At 39.2% G+C, this 18,704-nt stretch overlaps 1 protein-coding gene across 3 annotated transcripts in view; it reads right to left on the bottom strand.

Annotated features, from left to right (window-relative positions):
- LOC124052487 (ras-related protein Rab-26) overlaps nucleotides 1–18,704 on the bottom strand; it is a 71,386-nt gene that overhangs the window by 39,746 nt on the left and 12,936 nt on the right. For all 3 annotated transcript variants that reach the window (XM_046376782.1, XM_046376783.1, XM_046376785.1), the window contains 2 exons: nucleotides 1,493–1,534; nucleotides 511–577 (listed from right to left, as the gene is read on the bottom strand). In XM_046376782.1, coding sequence (XP_046232738.1) covers nucleotides 511–577; nucleotides 1,493–1,534 — 109 coding nt within the window. The remainder of the gene's footprint in view (nucleotides 1–510; nucleotides 578–1,492; nucleotides 1,535–18,704) is intronic.

Raw genomic sequence — 18,704 nt, forward strand, 5'->3', positions numbered from 1 at the left:
TGAGATAATGTCTGTTCTGCATTGTGTGTGTGTGTTCCACGACACCTGCTCTTTCAATTTGGCCTGAGGCACACTGCTATCTGTACTCAGTGGGGTTGTTAGAGGTATAGCTGACACACACATACACACTCACAAACACACACAGGGGAATAGTTCATAGCTGTCCAACTCCCCCACCCACTGTGTGAGAGGCAGGCTCATTTTCCCACCCAGTGGTTAGCCTCTCGCATAAGAGAACACGCACATCACAGAACCTCCGGTGAATGCTTTCACACACACACACAAACACACACCCCAGTCTATCAAATCAGCTGGAACTTGGAGTGTTTTTCGCTATCCCAATAGTAAAGAGGACACAACAGGGAGAGTGTCGATGTCAGTCAAACAGTTGAGGGCAATGAAACATGAGTCAGAGCAGACTGTCTTTGTCAGGGGAAAATTAAAGGTGACGGGGAACGATGTCAGTCACAATCAAACATTAACATACTGACAAACACAGAGGAATCCTACCGTTAGCATCACGGTAGTAAGCATGTGTGACACTCCGGAAACGCTCCTGTCCGGCAGTATCCCAAATCTGCAAGAGAACAAGACAAAAACCATCACTTCTGTGAATTCACTGCTATTTGACTTGCTAAACACCTTCGCTGAACAATGCTGTCGAAAAAAAGAAAAAAAAAAATCTCATGTTTGAAAGTTGCACTGTGATGTCAGAGCACATTAAGGTACTCTAGCATCATCTGATAGACGGGTATTCTCACTCCTCTGTTCTTCCGTCATGTACCCCCCTCATAAAGGATTCTGTGTAATGCAGTGTTATTACTTTTTGGCTATTGCACTCATATCAAGTATAAGCACGTGCATCACTAATCTAACGTCTTCAGAATGGAAGCAGCGTCTTTAAGACATACTAAAAACATCTAATTGTGTCATTTCCTAATTTAGCTATACTTTGTTCAAATTTTTAAGCAGGTAAAAGGTGTGTATATGCCTGAAGGGTTTATTAAACTAACTTCTGGGAAATGTCACATTTGACAAATAGACTGATGGATGAACACAGAGCCATTAAAGAAAAGAAAGATGAAGGGAGAGAGAGAACGTGCGTGCGTGAAAACCCATCAGACAGTATCTAATGTTGTGTTTGAATGACAAGGATTCATCTGCATGTCTGTCTGCCCCTCGCTGATAACTTCCAAGCTTGATAATCTGATGGAAAGCCTGCTATTCCCTTTAGTGTCTTCAGTCAGGCAGAGCAGCAGGCTAATTGACTGATAGAGATTAACTAAGACCTCATTAAGTCATCGTTTGGGCTTCTTTGCCCTCCCAGAGCAGGAAATGAAGATGTATGGGAGGTATTTACTCCATGGGAAACAGTTGCTGGTGATTTGTTATTACACACAACACACAAGTAACCCCGCTTTGACAAAACTGAAAGTAGACTCTCCATTTAAACTGACGTAAAGATTAAAGATAGACGCATTGTTGTTCTTACCTGCAGTTTCACCTTCACAGCGTCGATGCTCATTACTTTATTCTGAAAGACAAAGGAAGAAAAATGAACATAATTACAAATCTACAGACACAGAAAGCAACACAGAAGCAAGATAGAGACAACTGACACAAGTAAAAACAGCTATATAAAACATTACAGAGGTGTCAGAAAAAAGGAGCTGGTTGGAAAGCAAGTCCAGCGTTGTATAGCTGTACCATGGTCAGCTTTCTGTGACCACAGCTAGTGTAATAAGGGTTTAACCTCTGCTGTGAGGTGCTCTTTTACCACTGTGATGCTGCCTGTACTCTGTACTACTTTCAATACCAATACACACACACACACCTTTCTTATGATGGAGACCCTTGTTTCAGGGTGTTGCATCACTTACCAACACCGTGGCTGCCAAGCAGTTTAGCATAGTGCGTGCATGCACACACACACACACTAGCTTTTTAATATGTCTGATTTATCTTTACATGAGGAAAATAATTGCTTGCAGGGATCTTTTCAAAATGACACCAAGTCACTGGTAGCCAGCTGGAGCAGCTCCTGCGTTATTTCCAACTATTCAAATAGATGGATGACAGTTCTAACTATGCAGACACATTACAGGGAATGTCATAAAATTGGCAACCAAGATGGATGAGCACACAGCCCCGATCACCTGGTGGGAATATCAGCAGCCCTGTCTGATGCGTTTCACAGGCAAAACTGCGCCACAGGTTTCGAACTGGTGCAGTTTTGAATATATTTTGTTATCCTATTGTGAAAAGTACATCAGCGTCCATCAAATTCTACTGGGATGCTACTGCTGCGCCTTAATGACAGTCCTGACAAAATGTGGACTGTAGAATTTCTATAAGCAAATGTTAAAGAGTGCATACACGGTAAAGTTCCTTGACTGATTAGACCACAGAATTTTCTTTTCAGTCTCGAGGAGCCTCAGAAGATCTCCTCCATTCACAGTGTGGTGAAGCACTGTGCATGGTGTTCGAGTAAGAGTGATACTTGGCATCTTAAGAGTTCATAGATGCCTTTTTTCTATCATCTAAAATGAAAAACACAAGAGTGTAACTATGAGGAATGGATTTAACAACATGTTTATGTGTTCAAAAGGAAGTCGTAATCATAGCATTTTTAACTATATTTTATTACCTTCAGATGTAACCTATCTTTACTTCCAAAACCAAGGAGCACATCATCACATAAATAGCTTACATTAGTTTACAAGGATGCAGGTTACACTGAAAATAAACCAAAAGAAAAAAAAAATCCTTGTTCACTACTGGACAATCCAGTGGGAAGATTTTAGCTTCATGTGAAAGCTGGATGTCATCACCAAATGAAGGCTAACATCTGCAACCTCAGCCAGCAGGACCAAAGATACAAAATACATCTGCTGGTCCTCTTCCTCAAAGCCTTGTTCTCTTGTAAGGTCAAAAGTAAAACATGCTTTCTGAAAATATGATGCTACAATGTAAGACAAGCAAATTAAAATTTTTTGGAGTGTTCATTCTGTCACCATTATCACTGCAAACTGCATACAACAGAAAGCTTGACAGGCATGGCAACAGTAACTCAGGCAGACAGGGATTAGTGAAATGTAAATTACACCTGAGAATCGTTTTAAAATGAAATAACACACTTCAAGTTTGCATGTGCGTGTAATGAGAACACAATTATTTTTTTTAAAACAATATTCACAAACCATGAAACCAGAGCTAAGCATAAAGCATGAACAGAACCTATAGTTGAAAAGGAATTGCATTTCCTCCCAGGGTCAAAGAGTCGTGTCATGCTGGAGTTCAGCGGTCACTGTTGAGTGTAAATTTACGACAAAGACGTGAATCTTTTTCTTTCATTGAAGCTGGGAAGAAACCAGTAGAGCAAAAGAGAAAAAATATGACAGAAAGGAAACAGCAGACCCACGGGACAGATCATTTTGGTTTCATAAAAACATGAAAGGAGCTGGCACTAGATAACACCCGATCTGCTGCCCCAGTCTGAAAGTTATGATTGCTTTTCACTCACAAATGAAAAAGTCTTTTTCACCAAAGCGGTTTCTCCAGACCCTCAAATGCATCTAACCACAAGTTCCAAGGTCAGACAACAAGACCTCCCCAGTAATGAAAGAAAGCTGCTGAATATACAGTAAGAAGGTGAGCAGTCAAAAAACATGTCAACATATACACACAGGACACACAAAATTCATCAAAAAGAATTGAATTTCTGCTTCTAAGCTGTAGTGGACTGGACTATAAAACAAAGTAAACAACCCAGCAGGCAGCCGGTTCTACAAGTGTCTCAGCACAGTGTACAGGTGAAAACAAGCTGATCAAATTAAATGATGAAGCTTATTCGGTCACTCAGCTAAATGCTGCATCACCTGCACCAAAAGTTCCTTCTGGTCTGCATCCACTTCTCGGCTCTGCAGTTTAACTGCACATCCAAACGCTGTGTTGGTGGGTTTGAAGCTTTGAGCTTTCTCAAACAACATACTTGCCCTCATTCTTAATGCATTTCATCCATATTGCATGGGATATTGTGAGTTGTAGATAGTTTACCTTACAAATGGGAAACACTTAACACCTTCTAAGCCTTATTTGCTGCGCTTTAACTGCAGTATATTTTATGTGTGCCTGGAAAGTTTAATGGCTCAAGGGCAGGCTCCGGATCAGTTGTGTAGTGAAAAATAATCACATGCTGTTGATGCAGGTTTACATATTAAAACCTTATTTATCAATCTAAGACACTTTTCTTACTCAATACTGCAGAGCACACCACTGAAATGTACATTTATATTTTTACATAAAAGAAGGATAGACCATTCAAAGTCTCCTGGGACCAGCTGTATGAATAGATGTTGCAGAACCAGCAGCAAAACTCAGCCACTTGAGTAGTGTTGAGTTACAACGCATGGCCTTTGTTCAGAGTCTGAGGCCGTGTTCAAACAGCCCTGTGTGAAAAACACTGGCCCCTCAATCTCTCAAGCGGGTCCGTGTCATCGATGCAAAGGATCGGACATGGGAGACCGCTGCTCTCTGCTCACTCACCAACAGTCAACGTCGGTTTCTTTTAATCATGACAACACTCATCCCTTAATTTTAACTTGTTCTTATTATGGTTGTGATCATTTTACAGAGTTATAAATACCTTCCCTATAATATCATGAACTGCTGTGCAGTGTTTTGCAGCCCTTAATTGCCTGACCGCATTTCCACACTAACAGCTAGTCCTGTTGTTGCTGTACCCACTACCACTCTGCTATGGGGGATAAAAAACTGCCTTTCTTTTTGCAAGACCAGGTAGCGCTATGAGTGCAGTGATGGTGCAAAATAATGTTGGTTGGGGAGGGATCTTGTTTTGGTGGAATAAGCCCTTGGCATTGAAACAGCTAAATCACAGGAAAAGAACTTTGACAGAGGTTTACAGCCCTACCAACCCACACTCGGATCTACATGGCAGTGAAAAGGACAGATCAAGAAAAGAGATCCACAAAATTTAATACTTCAGCATGAGCAACCCAGCCCGCCAGTTTTATTTGTAAAATTGGAAATAATAATCATAAAACAAAACAAAAAAACAATATGTTTGGCAGTGTGATTAATGGAAAAACAGGAACCTTAACTTAAACTAAAATGGTATTTTTATAAATGCAGCCATTCCAAATCCATTTACTGCTGCACTTTGGCTCAACCAAAAAGGGAAAGTATCAGCATTCTATTCAGCTGTCCAGGCGCACATGCTTCATACCTTTAAACCATTAGAAGTAACCAGTAATGGCTATTGGAGTCACTGGGAGTTTGTTGCCATATGCAGTTTATTTGTTTCTTTTCTATGAGAGCTAAAGCTGAAATGACTGTGTTAATGTCTGATGGGTGCAGGATAACAGGGTTTGAAGCGTGTTACAGTGACGCACGGTGTTACTAATGTTTTTTGGTTTTTTTTTTTACTTTGCACTGGAGTAAAGATGTTAGCAGCCCTGTGTGTGGGCTGGGTGTTTACATAACTGTGAGTCCACAGCACCATCCTGCAGAATGTTTCAGCTTTGATGTGAAAATCTATCATCTACCTGTGATGAGAAAATGTAGATATGTGAAAGAGGCTGTGTGAAGAAATGACAGAATTACAGCGTTGTGGTTTTTAATTGCACTGGTATTTTTCTAATCATGCAAGATTAAATAGGCAGATTACAGTTTACTGTTCTAGGTCAGGCCTTGTTATCTGACCTGTATCCTGTTTAGTATGGGCAACATGTAAATGATGTTAATTTGACTTGGACCAGTCATTATCACCTCTTATGCAAGTTTCTTCCAGCTCTATGTCATCATTTTTCAACAGGATCACAGATGAAACATAAACTATTACACAAATAATAATAATAATAAGCTATAGATTTGTCTATAGTCCCATTTCTATTGTGTTGCTGAGCTGGAAATACAAACAGAAGCAGTTTTTGTTTTTTGGGTTTTTTTTTTTAGCTGTACGACATGCAAGGACACCTATGTGAACCACACACCTGTACACACATAAACACAACCCTACACACAAAATAAAGACAAGCCTGCATTTGCCAAGTGTGTCAGAGTAGGAAAGTCCTAAAACCCAAACAATTCAAAAGAGTATGTTATTGACTTTATTAACATCAGAAATGACTCGACAATGACTGAGATCCAGGGGTGCCATCCGCAGGACGAAAGACATAACAAGTAGCTTGATAAATGTTACCATTTTGTCAAAAATGTAGATGGAGGAAAGGAGATGATCTTTCTGCAAAACATATGCCCTGCTCAAGTTTATGGCTACAGGGGAAAAAAAAAATAACTGTGTATCATCATTACAGACAATTTTACCACTAACTCAGTCTTTGATACAGTGGCTTTTAATGCATCTGCAGATCCATTTCCACATGAATTCAGTCATTACAAATTACAGCCTAAATATATAGCCATTTATTTAAGACTACAGAGCGAAAATATTTGGAGATGTTTTCATAGCCATGGTAGTGATACGCCTCTAGGCCTGGTGATGTCGCCTTGCTGTTCTACCACATCGGTCCAGACTGAAATATCTCCACGAGTATTCGATGGATTGCATTAAACTGTTAGATAGACATTCATGATCCCTACTCCAATGGACTTCAATGACCCCCTGACTTAGCAGCATCAACAAGTCAAAATGATTTATGTTTATTGTTAGCAGGAAACCTCTAATGGCCATGGTAATTACAATGGGAGCAAAGGAGGAAGTCAGGTGGCAGAGTATAAAGAGGGACATGGTCTGCATAGGGTGGAGGTTGGAGTGGATGGATGAATCAAACACTTTCACAGAGGGGGTCATAATGTAACCTAAGTTACCTAACTAATATACTTATTTCAACCCACACCAGGTTTTTTTTTCCAAAACCTAACCACGTAGTTTTGGTGCCTAAACTTAATCAAACTGCGACCGTTTCACAATGTTAACCACATGATTATGAAGATCTGGTATGATGAAGGTCCTGTACTCTTTTTTTTTTTTTTTTTTTAGAGTCCCTGGCAATCACCCAAATTCAGTCATTTGGAAATGAGAACATGCTGATTTTAAAAAAGATGTGAGGACTGACAAGGATAATTTAACCCCTGTAGATGAATAATGAATAAATGAATAAATATGAGTGGAGCAGCAGACTCTCTTGTCCCCTTACTTGTACCGGTGAGAAACAATCTGCATGGCCACTCTGGTACTGATTTTCACTAACCAGAGTCTCTCATCTTCTCTCCTATTCCCACTCTTTTCCTCATTGTCCCCTTGACCTCTTTGCTTACTTTCCGTTTCTCGCTCTTCCTCTCCTATCAGTCCGCTTATATTGTGATGAAGTCTTCCAGAGGTGCTCAATAATGACAATGCAATGATGAAAGTGAAGTGCAGAAGAGAAAAAGAAAGTCTGAGAAAAAAGTTTAACAGGATAATAAGAGTTTAGTGTGTGTCATTATGAGAGCTTTTCTTTCTCTCTATGTGCAGTATCTTTTCAACAGCCATCTGTTGCTGCAAAAAATTACAGTCTCTGAGGGACATTTTTTGAAAAAGAAAAAAAAACAAAACAAAAAACATCCACACAAATGATAACAAGCCCTATGGTCAGACAAAAAAGGAAAAACAAACTGAGAGCCAAGTGTGATCTCCAGGATGACTGTGGTTCAGCCTACAGGCACCTTGAACCAAAGCCAGATTGGACTACAGGGATCAAAACAAACTCTTAAGAGCTGTGGTATTAGGATTCATTGAGGGTTGTTGCTTTGTTGCGTCAGTTAATGCCTTTTGGAGGAGAATTTATGTCTTCTTTAAAACTGAGAAATGCAATACGTCATGTGCCAAATGCCTTTTTAGAGAAAATGAAAGATAACTTAGAGAAAAGAAAATCATCAATCCTGGAACATAACCATCCATCCATCCATTTTCTATACCGCTTATCCGTCAGGGTCGCGGGGGAGCTGGAGCCTATCCCAGCTGACTACGGGCGAGAGGCGGGGTTCACCCTGGACTGGTCGCCAGTCAATCGCAGGGCCAACACACAAAGACAGACAACCACACACTCTCACACTCACACCTAGGGGCAATTTAGAGTAGCCAATTAACCTAATGTGCATGTTTTTGGTATTGTGGGAGGAAGCCGGAGAACCCGGAGAAAACCCACGCAGGCACAGGGAGAACATGCAAACTCCACATAGAAGGGCCCAGACCAGGATTCCAACCTGGAACCCTCTTGCTATGAGGCGACAGTGTTAACCACTGCACCACCGTGCCGCCCTGGAACATAACCAAGTCAAATCAAGTACTTAGGTAGAATTCTGAGGCCCTTTATACGTTATGCTAAATACTAGGCAAATATTTTAGTTTTTATTCCCCAGCATAACAGTATAACAGCTGTACTCACTGGTTTATATTTTACAGGAATTACAACCTTATAATGATCTTAAATATAACATAATGTCATAGATAAATAGTACACCAAATAGTTGCTTAGTTACATCATTGATTGCCGGTCAGCTGGATACATAAAACAATTATAGAAATCTCATCATCATTCAAATGTTAATAAACCCAAATCAGTGACAGATATTAACATTTTTCCAAATAGGTCCTGCCCATTACAGACCAGTATATATATATATATAGATATATATATATATATATATAGATATATATATATCTCATAGAAATGTCTGTTGAGGGTCCTATAGCCACCATGCATGCACTCCATCATGCAGCACTGAACAAAATGTCAGCCTCCTTTTGTGCTCCATCCTAAAAATATGTTACGAAAATTCAACAGCGAGCTGTGGAAATCAATGTTAAAAGTTGACACACAAAAAAAGAAAAGGTCTGAAGTTATGTTATCGAAGGTGTGTGTGTGTGCATGTGTGTTAGCTGATAAGCATGGCAGCAGAGAAGTGGCAGGTTATGGAATGGGTTTTGACAGAATGACAATTTTACAGTGCGCTGGGCTGCACAGACACCCACACACTGTGCACACGCACACACACACACACACACACACACACACACATATGTACATGCAAACAGCAGTAAGTGAAGAAGACAGACACACACATATTAGACCACAGCTATTTGAACAATTATTGAAACACAAAAGACAGGTGACACACACACACACACACACAGACTAAAAATAAACCCACAAACACCTACACATGACACTGAGCTATTGACAAATGACCATTAATATTCAACAGCAGCCTTAAGCATCAGACAGTTCTAAACTATCTGTCAATCAACCTGCCAACCTCACCAGCCCTCACTCTGAACATGTGAGTAATAAGAAGTCCTCTCGGTCAAAAAGGGGAAAATCTTTCCTGAAACTCTTCTGTATGCTGTATGTCTTCTGGATGCTTCAGGGAACAGTAAAGATCTGGAAAAATGGGAAGGTTGCTGCAACGGTGTAACATCTATTCAACACAAATACTGTCAGCTTTCTGACATGCAGCCTCGACTGGCCTTCATGTAAAACCACATCAAAACAACCAGAACCAAAACCAGCTGCTTAGCATCCTTGCTTTACAGTTAGTGTACAGACATGTGAGTATTTCATTTTCTCTTCTAACTCACTGCAACCAAGTGAATGAGTGTACAGTATATCTCCATGTTGAAATATTCCACTGAGTCAGCGCTCATCCATAGTTCTACAATAGAAGCAGCTCTCAGAGCCCAGCTCTGCTGATTACATTCTCCCTTAATTAACTGATCCGTCACAGTCATAAAAATCAAACAAAAAAATTCAATAAATCTTCCAATTCCAGAGGCTGAAACTAATGATTTTATGCCATAATTGCTTTAAAATGATATTACCAATTAAAAGCTTAATGGAATCCAGTAAGAGACTTGAAACATTTAAACTGATTTGTATCTGAATGAATACTTAAGACTGAAAAAAATAATAAATAAATAAATGAACAGCTGAAACTCCTTAAGTTAAGACAACCTGTTAACCATTTTATTTGAAACATGAAACCCATCAGTGAGTCAAAAATGGCAAGAAAAGTAAGCCAAACTTGAGCCAGGTAATGTAAGTCTAGGACACAGTTTGAAGAAAAAGAAAAGAGCCTTCATTTATTTTATCAGCCTTACAAATGTAGAAAACTTTGCTTGTCTGACCATCTGCCTTTTCATGCTTCTTGCCCTGTGTGATTCCAACAACTAAGCAATTAACTTCTAATATTATTAGCACTAAGGGGAATAGTGTCTAAAACATGAACACAAGACAACAATTCTAATAACCAGGATAATCATTCATGCAATTTTTCGGGTTGTACTTGATTGAACAAAGCCAAGGTGAAGGCAGCATGAGGGTTTTGTCTGGTGTAGGGCTTTAACATTGAAAAACAGCCAGGTGCCTCTCTGGCACAGTGGCATATCAAATTATACAGACACAACCCAAACTGTCAGCACTTGGCTATCAGCTGCTGTTAATTTTCTCCCTGGCTTCCACCTCACTGTCAGGAGGTAAACATCCAGCTACCTCTCAAAAAAAGCTTTTACATGCATTACCCGTGCATGTCTCATCAACACTCTATCTAATGAGCGCTGACTTAATGAGAGTTAATTATGCACATTTGCTGGCTCCTCAAGTTTTCAAGATGAAACGTGGGCTCAGGTAAAGACAAATTAAGAGAAAACTCAGAGTGGTTCTACAAGAGGAGAATGCAGAAACTACTGTAGGCACTCATTTGACAGTGACGGATGTGCTCTGCAGAGGTTACTGAAATCAAAAGTTCAGAAGCAAAAAGAAATAAAAGAAAGTAATTTCCTCTCAGTGGCCATGGGTTCAAATAAAGCACTGTAGCATGAACACCCACATTGCCCCTCTGTCAAAGAAACAGCTTCTGTCAGAAGACTCCACAGAAATATTCTTAATGAAGAACCCATTTCACTGACGAGGACACAACCGAACCAATGAATCCCTGGTACCTCACGCAGCACGCATCTGTCTTGACAGTACTTTGTTCTAACTGTTAACTGCCTCTCTGCTGCACCAAAGTTCAGAAAAGTATAATTTTGCCTTTATTTGCCATCGGTCCTTTGATGATTCAAAACCAAATGGTAAAAATGGTCACTCTGGAAAATATTACTTCTTAGCAACGAAAGTCTTCAAATAGTCTTAGAGCTCCAGTGACTGACTCTTATTGGCAAGGAACTGAAAGAAGTTACAAATACAACATCTACATATCACATAGTAAAGTGTTTGTGTTAGCAAACACAGCCAGTGAGAAAGCACATCATTCAGACCAAAGCAGACACGTGTGTATTTGTTTTCTGGTTTATCATTAACTGGAAGATTATGCATAGCAGAGTAACAGCTGGCGAGGGTTAAAAAGCATTTCCTCGTTCTGTTGACACCTACGAGCCTCGCTTTCACTCTCAGAGCTCATCTTTCAGTCAAATATTCTGGGGTGTTTTTGGACTTTTGGAATTGTAGTTTGTAGGTGGCGCAGTTTTCTGCATTTATATTCTGTGAGCATCACTGCTGACGCTCACAGGTGTGTAACACTATCAGAAGCAAAGCCTTCAGCTCTTTCTCAGCAGATAGAGGCAGAAACCCTGCAAGGAAAGATAGATCCAAGCATCTGTTTAAGGTACCTTTGTTAGTAGGCACTAGAAATATTCGTCAGTTACTTCAACTAATTATTATCATTCCATAAATCTACATGTGGGAGCCATTTCTGTTGTGTGGGAGGAGGCGCTCTGGGCAGGCGGCGTGCAGTCGCGGGCAGAGTTGACAACTGATCCAAACATTTTTACCCGACAAAATGTTCTAATGTAAGAGATGTGTCGTGGCTTAAAAAGGGTTAGGAAATACTGTTATAGACAACCAACCCCAGAGACATAACAAGTTCAACCCTTACTCTTAAAAGAGTCAACTAGTCCAAGTTTAACCTTCAGTTTAATTGTCAGGCAGATTAGAACATCTCTACACCAAACCAAGTGAATGCACATTGAGCCCTGTGAGAGCACAGTAAGTAAAACTTAATTTGTTGGCTTTGCAAGACCTCTCCTCTCCACTCGTGTTGCAGTTGGTTGGTACAGAATGGTTCACACCCTGCATCTGGCAATAAGACTGGCTAATCCTGGATTTGTCACCCTCTGTGACTCGCTTTCTCAGCCACTTCTCCTCCTCTTTCTCCATCCATTTCTTTTCTGTATGTGCTTTTTCTTTTATTTGTCTTTTCATAAACTCCTCACCCATCCTTTCAAAACTTCATGTTTTCTACTCAGCCTCTTTTCTTCCTCCCTCTCCTACCTTTCTTAGATTCTTGTTTCCCCATGCTGTGCTCTGGCCTGACCCTTGAGATTTCTGTGCAGCTCCATCTGTCGATCAGACCTTCCGATCTATAACCTAGTGTTCCTTTTCGCACGTCAAGCCTCAGAGACAAAGCTCTCTTCTTTTTATTTTCTTCATCCATCTCTTCCCATATCACAGTCCATATCTCCTTCTTCCTAATGCTGATTACTCCTGTAGCCTAGCTGCACCTTATGTGAGATATGTTTCTCTCTCCTTCTCTTTCAGTGTTACAAATCTCAGCAAAGGTTTAGAATCGGACGCAGCCAACTGCAGTGAATCTCACTTGTCCACTTTAAAGCTCGGTCTGTCCCGCTTGTCTTCTCTTTGCATCTCAGGAGAAAGAATTAACATTCCCCTAACCTCTGCCTCTGCACAGCATCTCAGTGGAAATCACTCACTGATGCTGTGAAAGAATCCAAATGGGCAATTATATCAAAATATCCCATCCATGTTACTTTCAATGAAGCACAGATGAATTTTATTGGTCATTACAATGACTGGCAATCACAGCATAAATAAACTTTCCTTCTAATGTCTTTTCTTTCTCTTTTTCACAACAATACTCATGCATGGGTTCAACATGAAGGCCCTGGAGTATGTTTTTTCTATGATTACAAATATATAATCCTAGAAAAACAAACAAGTAATTGTGCTTTGTGATTGGCTGCATTATCATCATTCATATGATGATAATGCAAGCTGTCAACACAACACTGCAATATTTAAAGCTGATATTTGCTAACAAAGAGCTACATTAGCATTTATTTCTCTGGTTTTGGTCTTCACCTATTTCCAAGGAAAATGTATTTATAATTTACTATTACTATTAACTGGTTCTGAAACTGCTAAATACCAGCCATTATAATGAGCTAAAATATGCTAAAAAAAAAAAAAAAAATGCTAAAAAACTCAAAAAAATAAATGAATGCTAAAAACTCATTCTCCGTGGGTTCATCATTATGGATGGCATGTTTGACATTATACTTATTTTCCCATTGTTAATATAAACATATGCGCAGCTTTAAATGCACTGTGTATACTTGCATAGCCATACAGCTGAATGAGGCAGATGTTCAGCAGTGTACCAAAATCATCCCAAAATTTTTTTTTATGAAATGTATTTTATACAAGGTACCTAAGATGCTTACCGGCTAAGTCTGGGCATTAGGAAAGACTAAACAGAACCCCCTTATTTTAAGAATATGACATGTAATAAACCATTCAATCCTTGCCCAGACATGATAGTATTATCCAAACAATAGGCTGGAAATCCTATTAGGGCATGTCGCATTCATCCAATAAGTCTTGCTGGGTTTTAAAAGTTCTGCTTAAACCCAAGTGTTATCTCTCTGTATTTGAAGGACACAGTTTGCAAGCACTTTCAGCTTTCCAAGTACTCTTAGAGCGCTGTGTGATACTGCAGTATTTTGTTGAGTTTTTGACATTGTTACGCAAATAAAGCAGGGGCTGACAGCTTGATGAATAGTCGCTGTGTATCTCTGTGGTTTGACGAAGATGAGGCAGTTTTCTAAATGCTGCTGTTTTCTAGATGTGGTCCCGCTTGGATTGTACGTGTAGGAGGGATAGTGCTGCCTGATAATCAAAAGCTGGAGAGTAAATTACTTTCACATCTTGGTTGTTGTTGCCATACTTCATGCTCTCCCGCTTTATTTTGTTGGAAACTATAGTTTGATTATTGTGAGTACTGAGCAGTGCTGACATTTTTGGAAGATGAACCAAGGAAAGAATGGAGCAAAAAAAGCAGAGAAAGACAGATACAGCTTAAATGTTAGCAGCGTGTGTTTGTGTGTGTGTGTGTGTGTGCGTGTGTGTGTGTATGGGATGGGCTATACAGGGGAAAATGAGTTCAAGGAAGTGAAGATATGAAAGGACAGAAGATGGAAATGGTGTCTTGAGCATCAGAAAATCTTTATTCTGTCTGTGCAGTCATGCAGTTCATTGCGTTCTTGCTTACTTGTGTGCATATAGTGTGTGTGCGTGTGTGTGAGAGTGTGTAAGATGCTGCCCCCCACCAGTTCTGCTGTTCATCCCTCACTCTCCAGGGTCGGGAGTGAGAGGCAGTGTTACACTGTGATAAAAGAGTAGCATTACACAGTCAACACACACATGAACACACACATTTGTGTTATACAACTACTTCTGCTTGTGCATGTTTTCCTAAACTTGATATTATGCTCTTAAAATACACAGGGTCCATGTTAAGCTCATCCAAAAAAAAAAAAGCACCCCCACCAGGGGTTTTGAAGTTTTTACAAAGGAGTTCACCAAGAAACCTCCTGAGGTCCTCTTACAATAGTCTGAACTCAAAGGAGGCCTTTGGAGCTTTTTTTTTCTCATCCATTTTGTCCTTGGTTACGTATTCAGGATGATGTTACTGTCTGTGTATACTAATGTGGTTTCATTCAACATGCTCAGACAGATGGGGAGAGGATGCCTAAATAATTTCAATGAAAAGTTTGATATTTGTCATTAAAGTAAAAAAAAAGCCTTGTAATGGAGGATTTTGGGGTTAGAATAATAAACTACATCTAGAGGTTTAACAGTGGAGGGAAGAGAATGCATTTAATTCTTATCATGAACAATGGATTAAAAAAAAGTTGTCTAGAACATACGCTTACTGCATCTTTGGCTAATAGATGCCTTATTTCTATTTAAAAAAAGTTTTACATTGAAGGCCTTAGTCAATTTATTAATATGTTTTTGAAGCAGTTTGTCACTGAGCCAGAAATCAAGATATTTGTAATGAGTCAGTCTTTCAGTTGGTGTCCCATTTAGAGTAGCAATATTCACTGTGGTGGAACTTTGATCAGCTTTCTAGAGAACAACATGCATTTTGTTTTACCTGAATTTAACAGTAATTTAAGATCAATTAAAGTTTGCTATACAAAATCAAATTCAGAATACAACTTCTAAATCGAATGGACACCAGATGCACTGTTATATGTAAAATAGCATTGCTCGCATAGATATAATGTAAAACGTTTCTTACATTTACAGCCAATTCATTTAGAAAAATGGTGAACAAGAATGGTCCTAAGATAGAACCCTGTGGCACACCTTCTCTTGTGTTCTACTACCAAGACAAATTGTAAACCAACTACATGATTTTTCATTAAGTCCAATAAATTCCAAGAGTTTCAATAGAATGTGATGATTGACAGAACAGAAAGCCTTAGATAAATCAATAAAATGGGTATCACAATTTCTTTTGATATTAAACTGACAAGAGTAGTGCTGTGACCTTGTGGGGACAGTATACAACTTCTCTTCACTAAGACATAGTGTTACCTGCATACTTGTATAAGGCTCAAGAATATTATATATTATCATGCTGCTATAGCCACAGAGCGATTGATTTGAGTTGAGTGATTTGTAGAGCACTGAGAGTTCTGTCTTGTATTAGCCTTGAAATAGCTACAACACAGAGCACTATTTTCAGCAGCTGATGTGCTTGTCAGAGCTTTGAATTCCACTCCTTGTTACTTGGATCAAATACCTTTACATCTTTTTCCTTAGAACTCATCCTACCTCATAATAGTAACTGTTGCCATGTGAGGTTTGCAAATCATTGTTTGCAAACCTCAATGTTTTCAGTTTTTTTCTCTCTAACAAAACAGCAGTTAATTTCTGTGCTGCGGGAGACTCTCTAGAACAAAAACCCAGCCTAATATTGACCGCAAAATGTCCTTTTTATGTGAGAAAGGAAGAGCTTATAATGGTGAGATATTTCATTTCCTTGTCATCCTTCCAATGTGGTGTTCTTATCCTTGCAATCACTGTCAACTACTCTTCAAACACTGAGAGGCTATTTCCTGCTACCACATATTTTTACTTTAAGATCATAACCTTGAAGAATGTCATATCCTGGCGCTATAACCTTGAAGAACACCATATAATGGCATGACGTCATAATATGTAATAATAAATGAATTAAGTAGGATAACAACAGCTTAAAATTCTTTTTTAAAAAAATGCAGAACTATAACAAAGACATCAATATAAACCCACACTCCTGCACTTTCTCGCAGAATAATATAATAGCAGTGATTCAACCTGCTGTTTACTCAGTTTATGAAAACTGAGACAAGCTGTACTGTAGATCTTTCCTTAATAACTGTAACAACAAGGGAAAATACAGTCGGAACACACGTATACGCAGTGTGATTTCATCTGCACTACGAGGAAGAATCTTCTTTGGCAGGATATTTTCCACAGCAAAAATTAGCCTAAGACTGAAAAGAGTAGCTTTCGAAAACAAAAACTATGACAATTTTAATCAGTGCCTATAAGCTAAATGACAATGTGAAAAACAGATGTGCATAAATGTTTATTTTAATGTTTAAAGCAGGGCTTAATGTGCGCTGTACATCAGGATTCAGGACCCTCAAGAGTGTGACTGAAACCAGTATGGTTTCATTTCCCACTGACATTACTCAAAATTGATTATTTGAATATTCTGGATGCATATTTAAAAAAACAAGTGAAAAAGAGAGAGGTCATGCAGTGACATGACATCTGAAGTGAGGTTTCTGTGCATGTCATGTGTGTTGCTTGCTTTTTTTTAGGTCTAAAAGTTTATGATTATTGTAATATCCACAGCTAAGCAACTGGATGTTTGTGCTGTGAAATGGTGACGTCACATGGTGGGTGCGAGTGTAGGTGCAGCACTGTCCATAGGTCTGAAAAGGACCAATTGACAGATGTCTTGCTTTTGCTTTTTAATTAGAACTTTTGGGGTTTTGCCCCCACATTGTAGTAATCTACAGTTAGAGGAGAAACTACATAAAATTCAAAAGGACAGTGAGAGAGAGAGAGAGAGAGAGGGCTGCAAGCTGCTATGCAGCAGATTTGGAGGTAAGGCTACCTTTACTTTTAGATGATTTCCTTTCTTACAGGAATGCATTCAGGATCATGTTCTGAATGATTAATGATAATGGATGTAGCATAAATAATAACTTTAAAAGGAGTATAATTGTGTTATCTGGCATTTAACTGCTCAACCACAAGAACATGCAGGCCAGCATGGCAATATTTATAAAAAGGTAAGCTAACACTGACATAGCTGTGGATGTGGAGGTCAAGTTAACTTTCTGTTAGCATCTTTTGTGTTCACTGTTTAATGGTAAGAATGTGTGCAGGATTAATGCAGACTGTGAATCTTTCAGTGGATGCTTCTGTAATAATTATTGTCAGCCTACATTTGTCATCCTAAACCTGACAGTGAATAGTATGTAGACTTAAACATGCTATGGTACAGATTAAACTTGGCTACAGCAGCAGTACATGTTTAGGCTTATATGCAACTGAGATTTTTTTTTTATGAAATGAGTGATTAGAAGTTTCCTCAGTATTGCTGGACAGCTTCAAGTGTCAAGTTCATATGTATAACTTGAAGGTACTGTAGCGCACTGGTGAAACACACTGACAAATTCAGAACAGATCATCATCATGGAGAGAACAGAAGTGAAAACAGCTGTGTTGTGTTTTCACACAAATGCGAAAAATTACACACTGAGACAAATTCTTTCCTCTAATTAGTGTTCAATAAGTCACTCACTCTCTCTCTCTCTCACACACACAATACTAAGGACTTTCTATCATCTCTCAACAGAGTCAGATAATACCACACACACACACACACACACACACACTGCCATCTTTAAATTGGAAAGCAATTCTTTTGATTTATTTTCCAACACCACAATGCTTATTTTAAGACATCTAATTATAAATCTTATTTTCCCCACTGAAAATAATAACACCAGGGGCAGCAGTAGACCTCTCAAAGCTGCTTTCAGATTTATTTTTAAAAAAGCACATTTGAACAACTGGATCAAACACAGTACAGAGCCAATACAAATCTAAACTCACTGGAGCATGTAAGAGTTGCCAAATGCCAGTTTGGATCGCTCGAATGGCACAGCAAAGGTGGGTGAGGAAAGTGAATGAATGATGTGGTCTTCTGCCCCAACAGTCCAACAGTCGTGGTGCGCTTGAACGAGGCACCATACCGCTCACCAGCAGAAGACTGTGAATGTGTGTAATTGAATTGGGCAGCTACCAGATGTGCCCCCCCCCCCCCCAACTCTGTGAGAGGAAGCAGGATGATTCTCATAAAAACAAATATGTTTAGTCACCTAAGCTGCAGCTTTTGTCACAATGCAGTGAACTGATCTTTTAGTATAACAGAAAAACAGTGCGAACACTGGGCCAGTTTGATATGTGTCTTGAACACTCATCAAATCCAGTCAGATCGAATGTCATATTGGCCTTTTCATAATTCAACCATAACTTTCTTAACCAAAAATACCAGACTAGCTAAAAGCTGCACTAATCAATACGTAGTTTAAA

Source organism: Scatophagus argus, chromosome 21 (genome assembly GCF_020382885.2).
Source record: "Scatophagus argus isolate fScaArg1 chromosome 21, fScaArg1.pri, whole genome shotgun sequence".
Classification (NCBI taxonomy): Eukaryota; Metazoa; Chordata; class Actinopteri; family Scatophagidae; genus Scatophagus; species Scatophagus argus.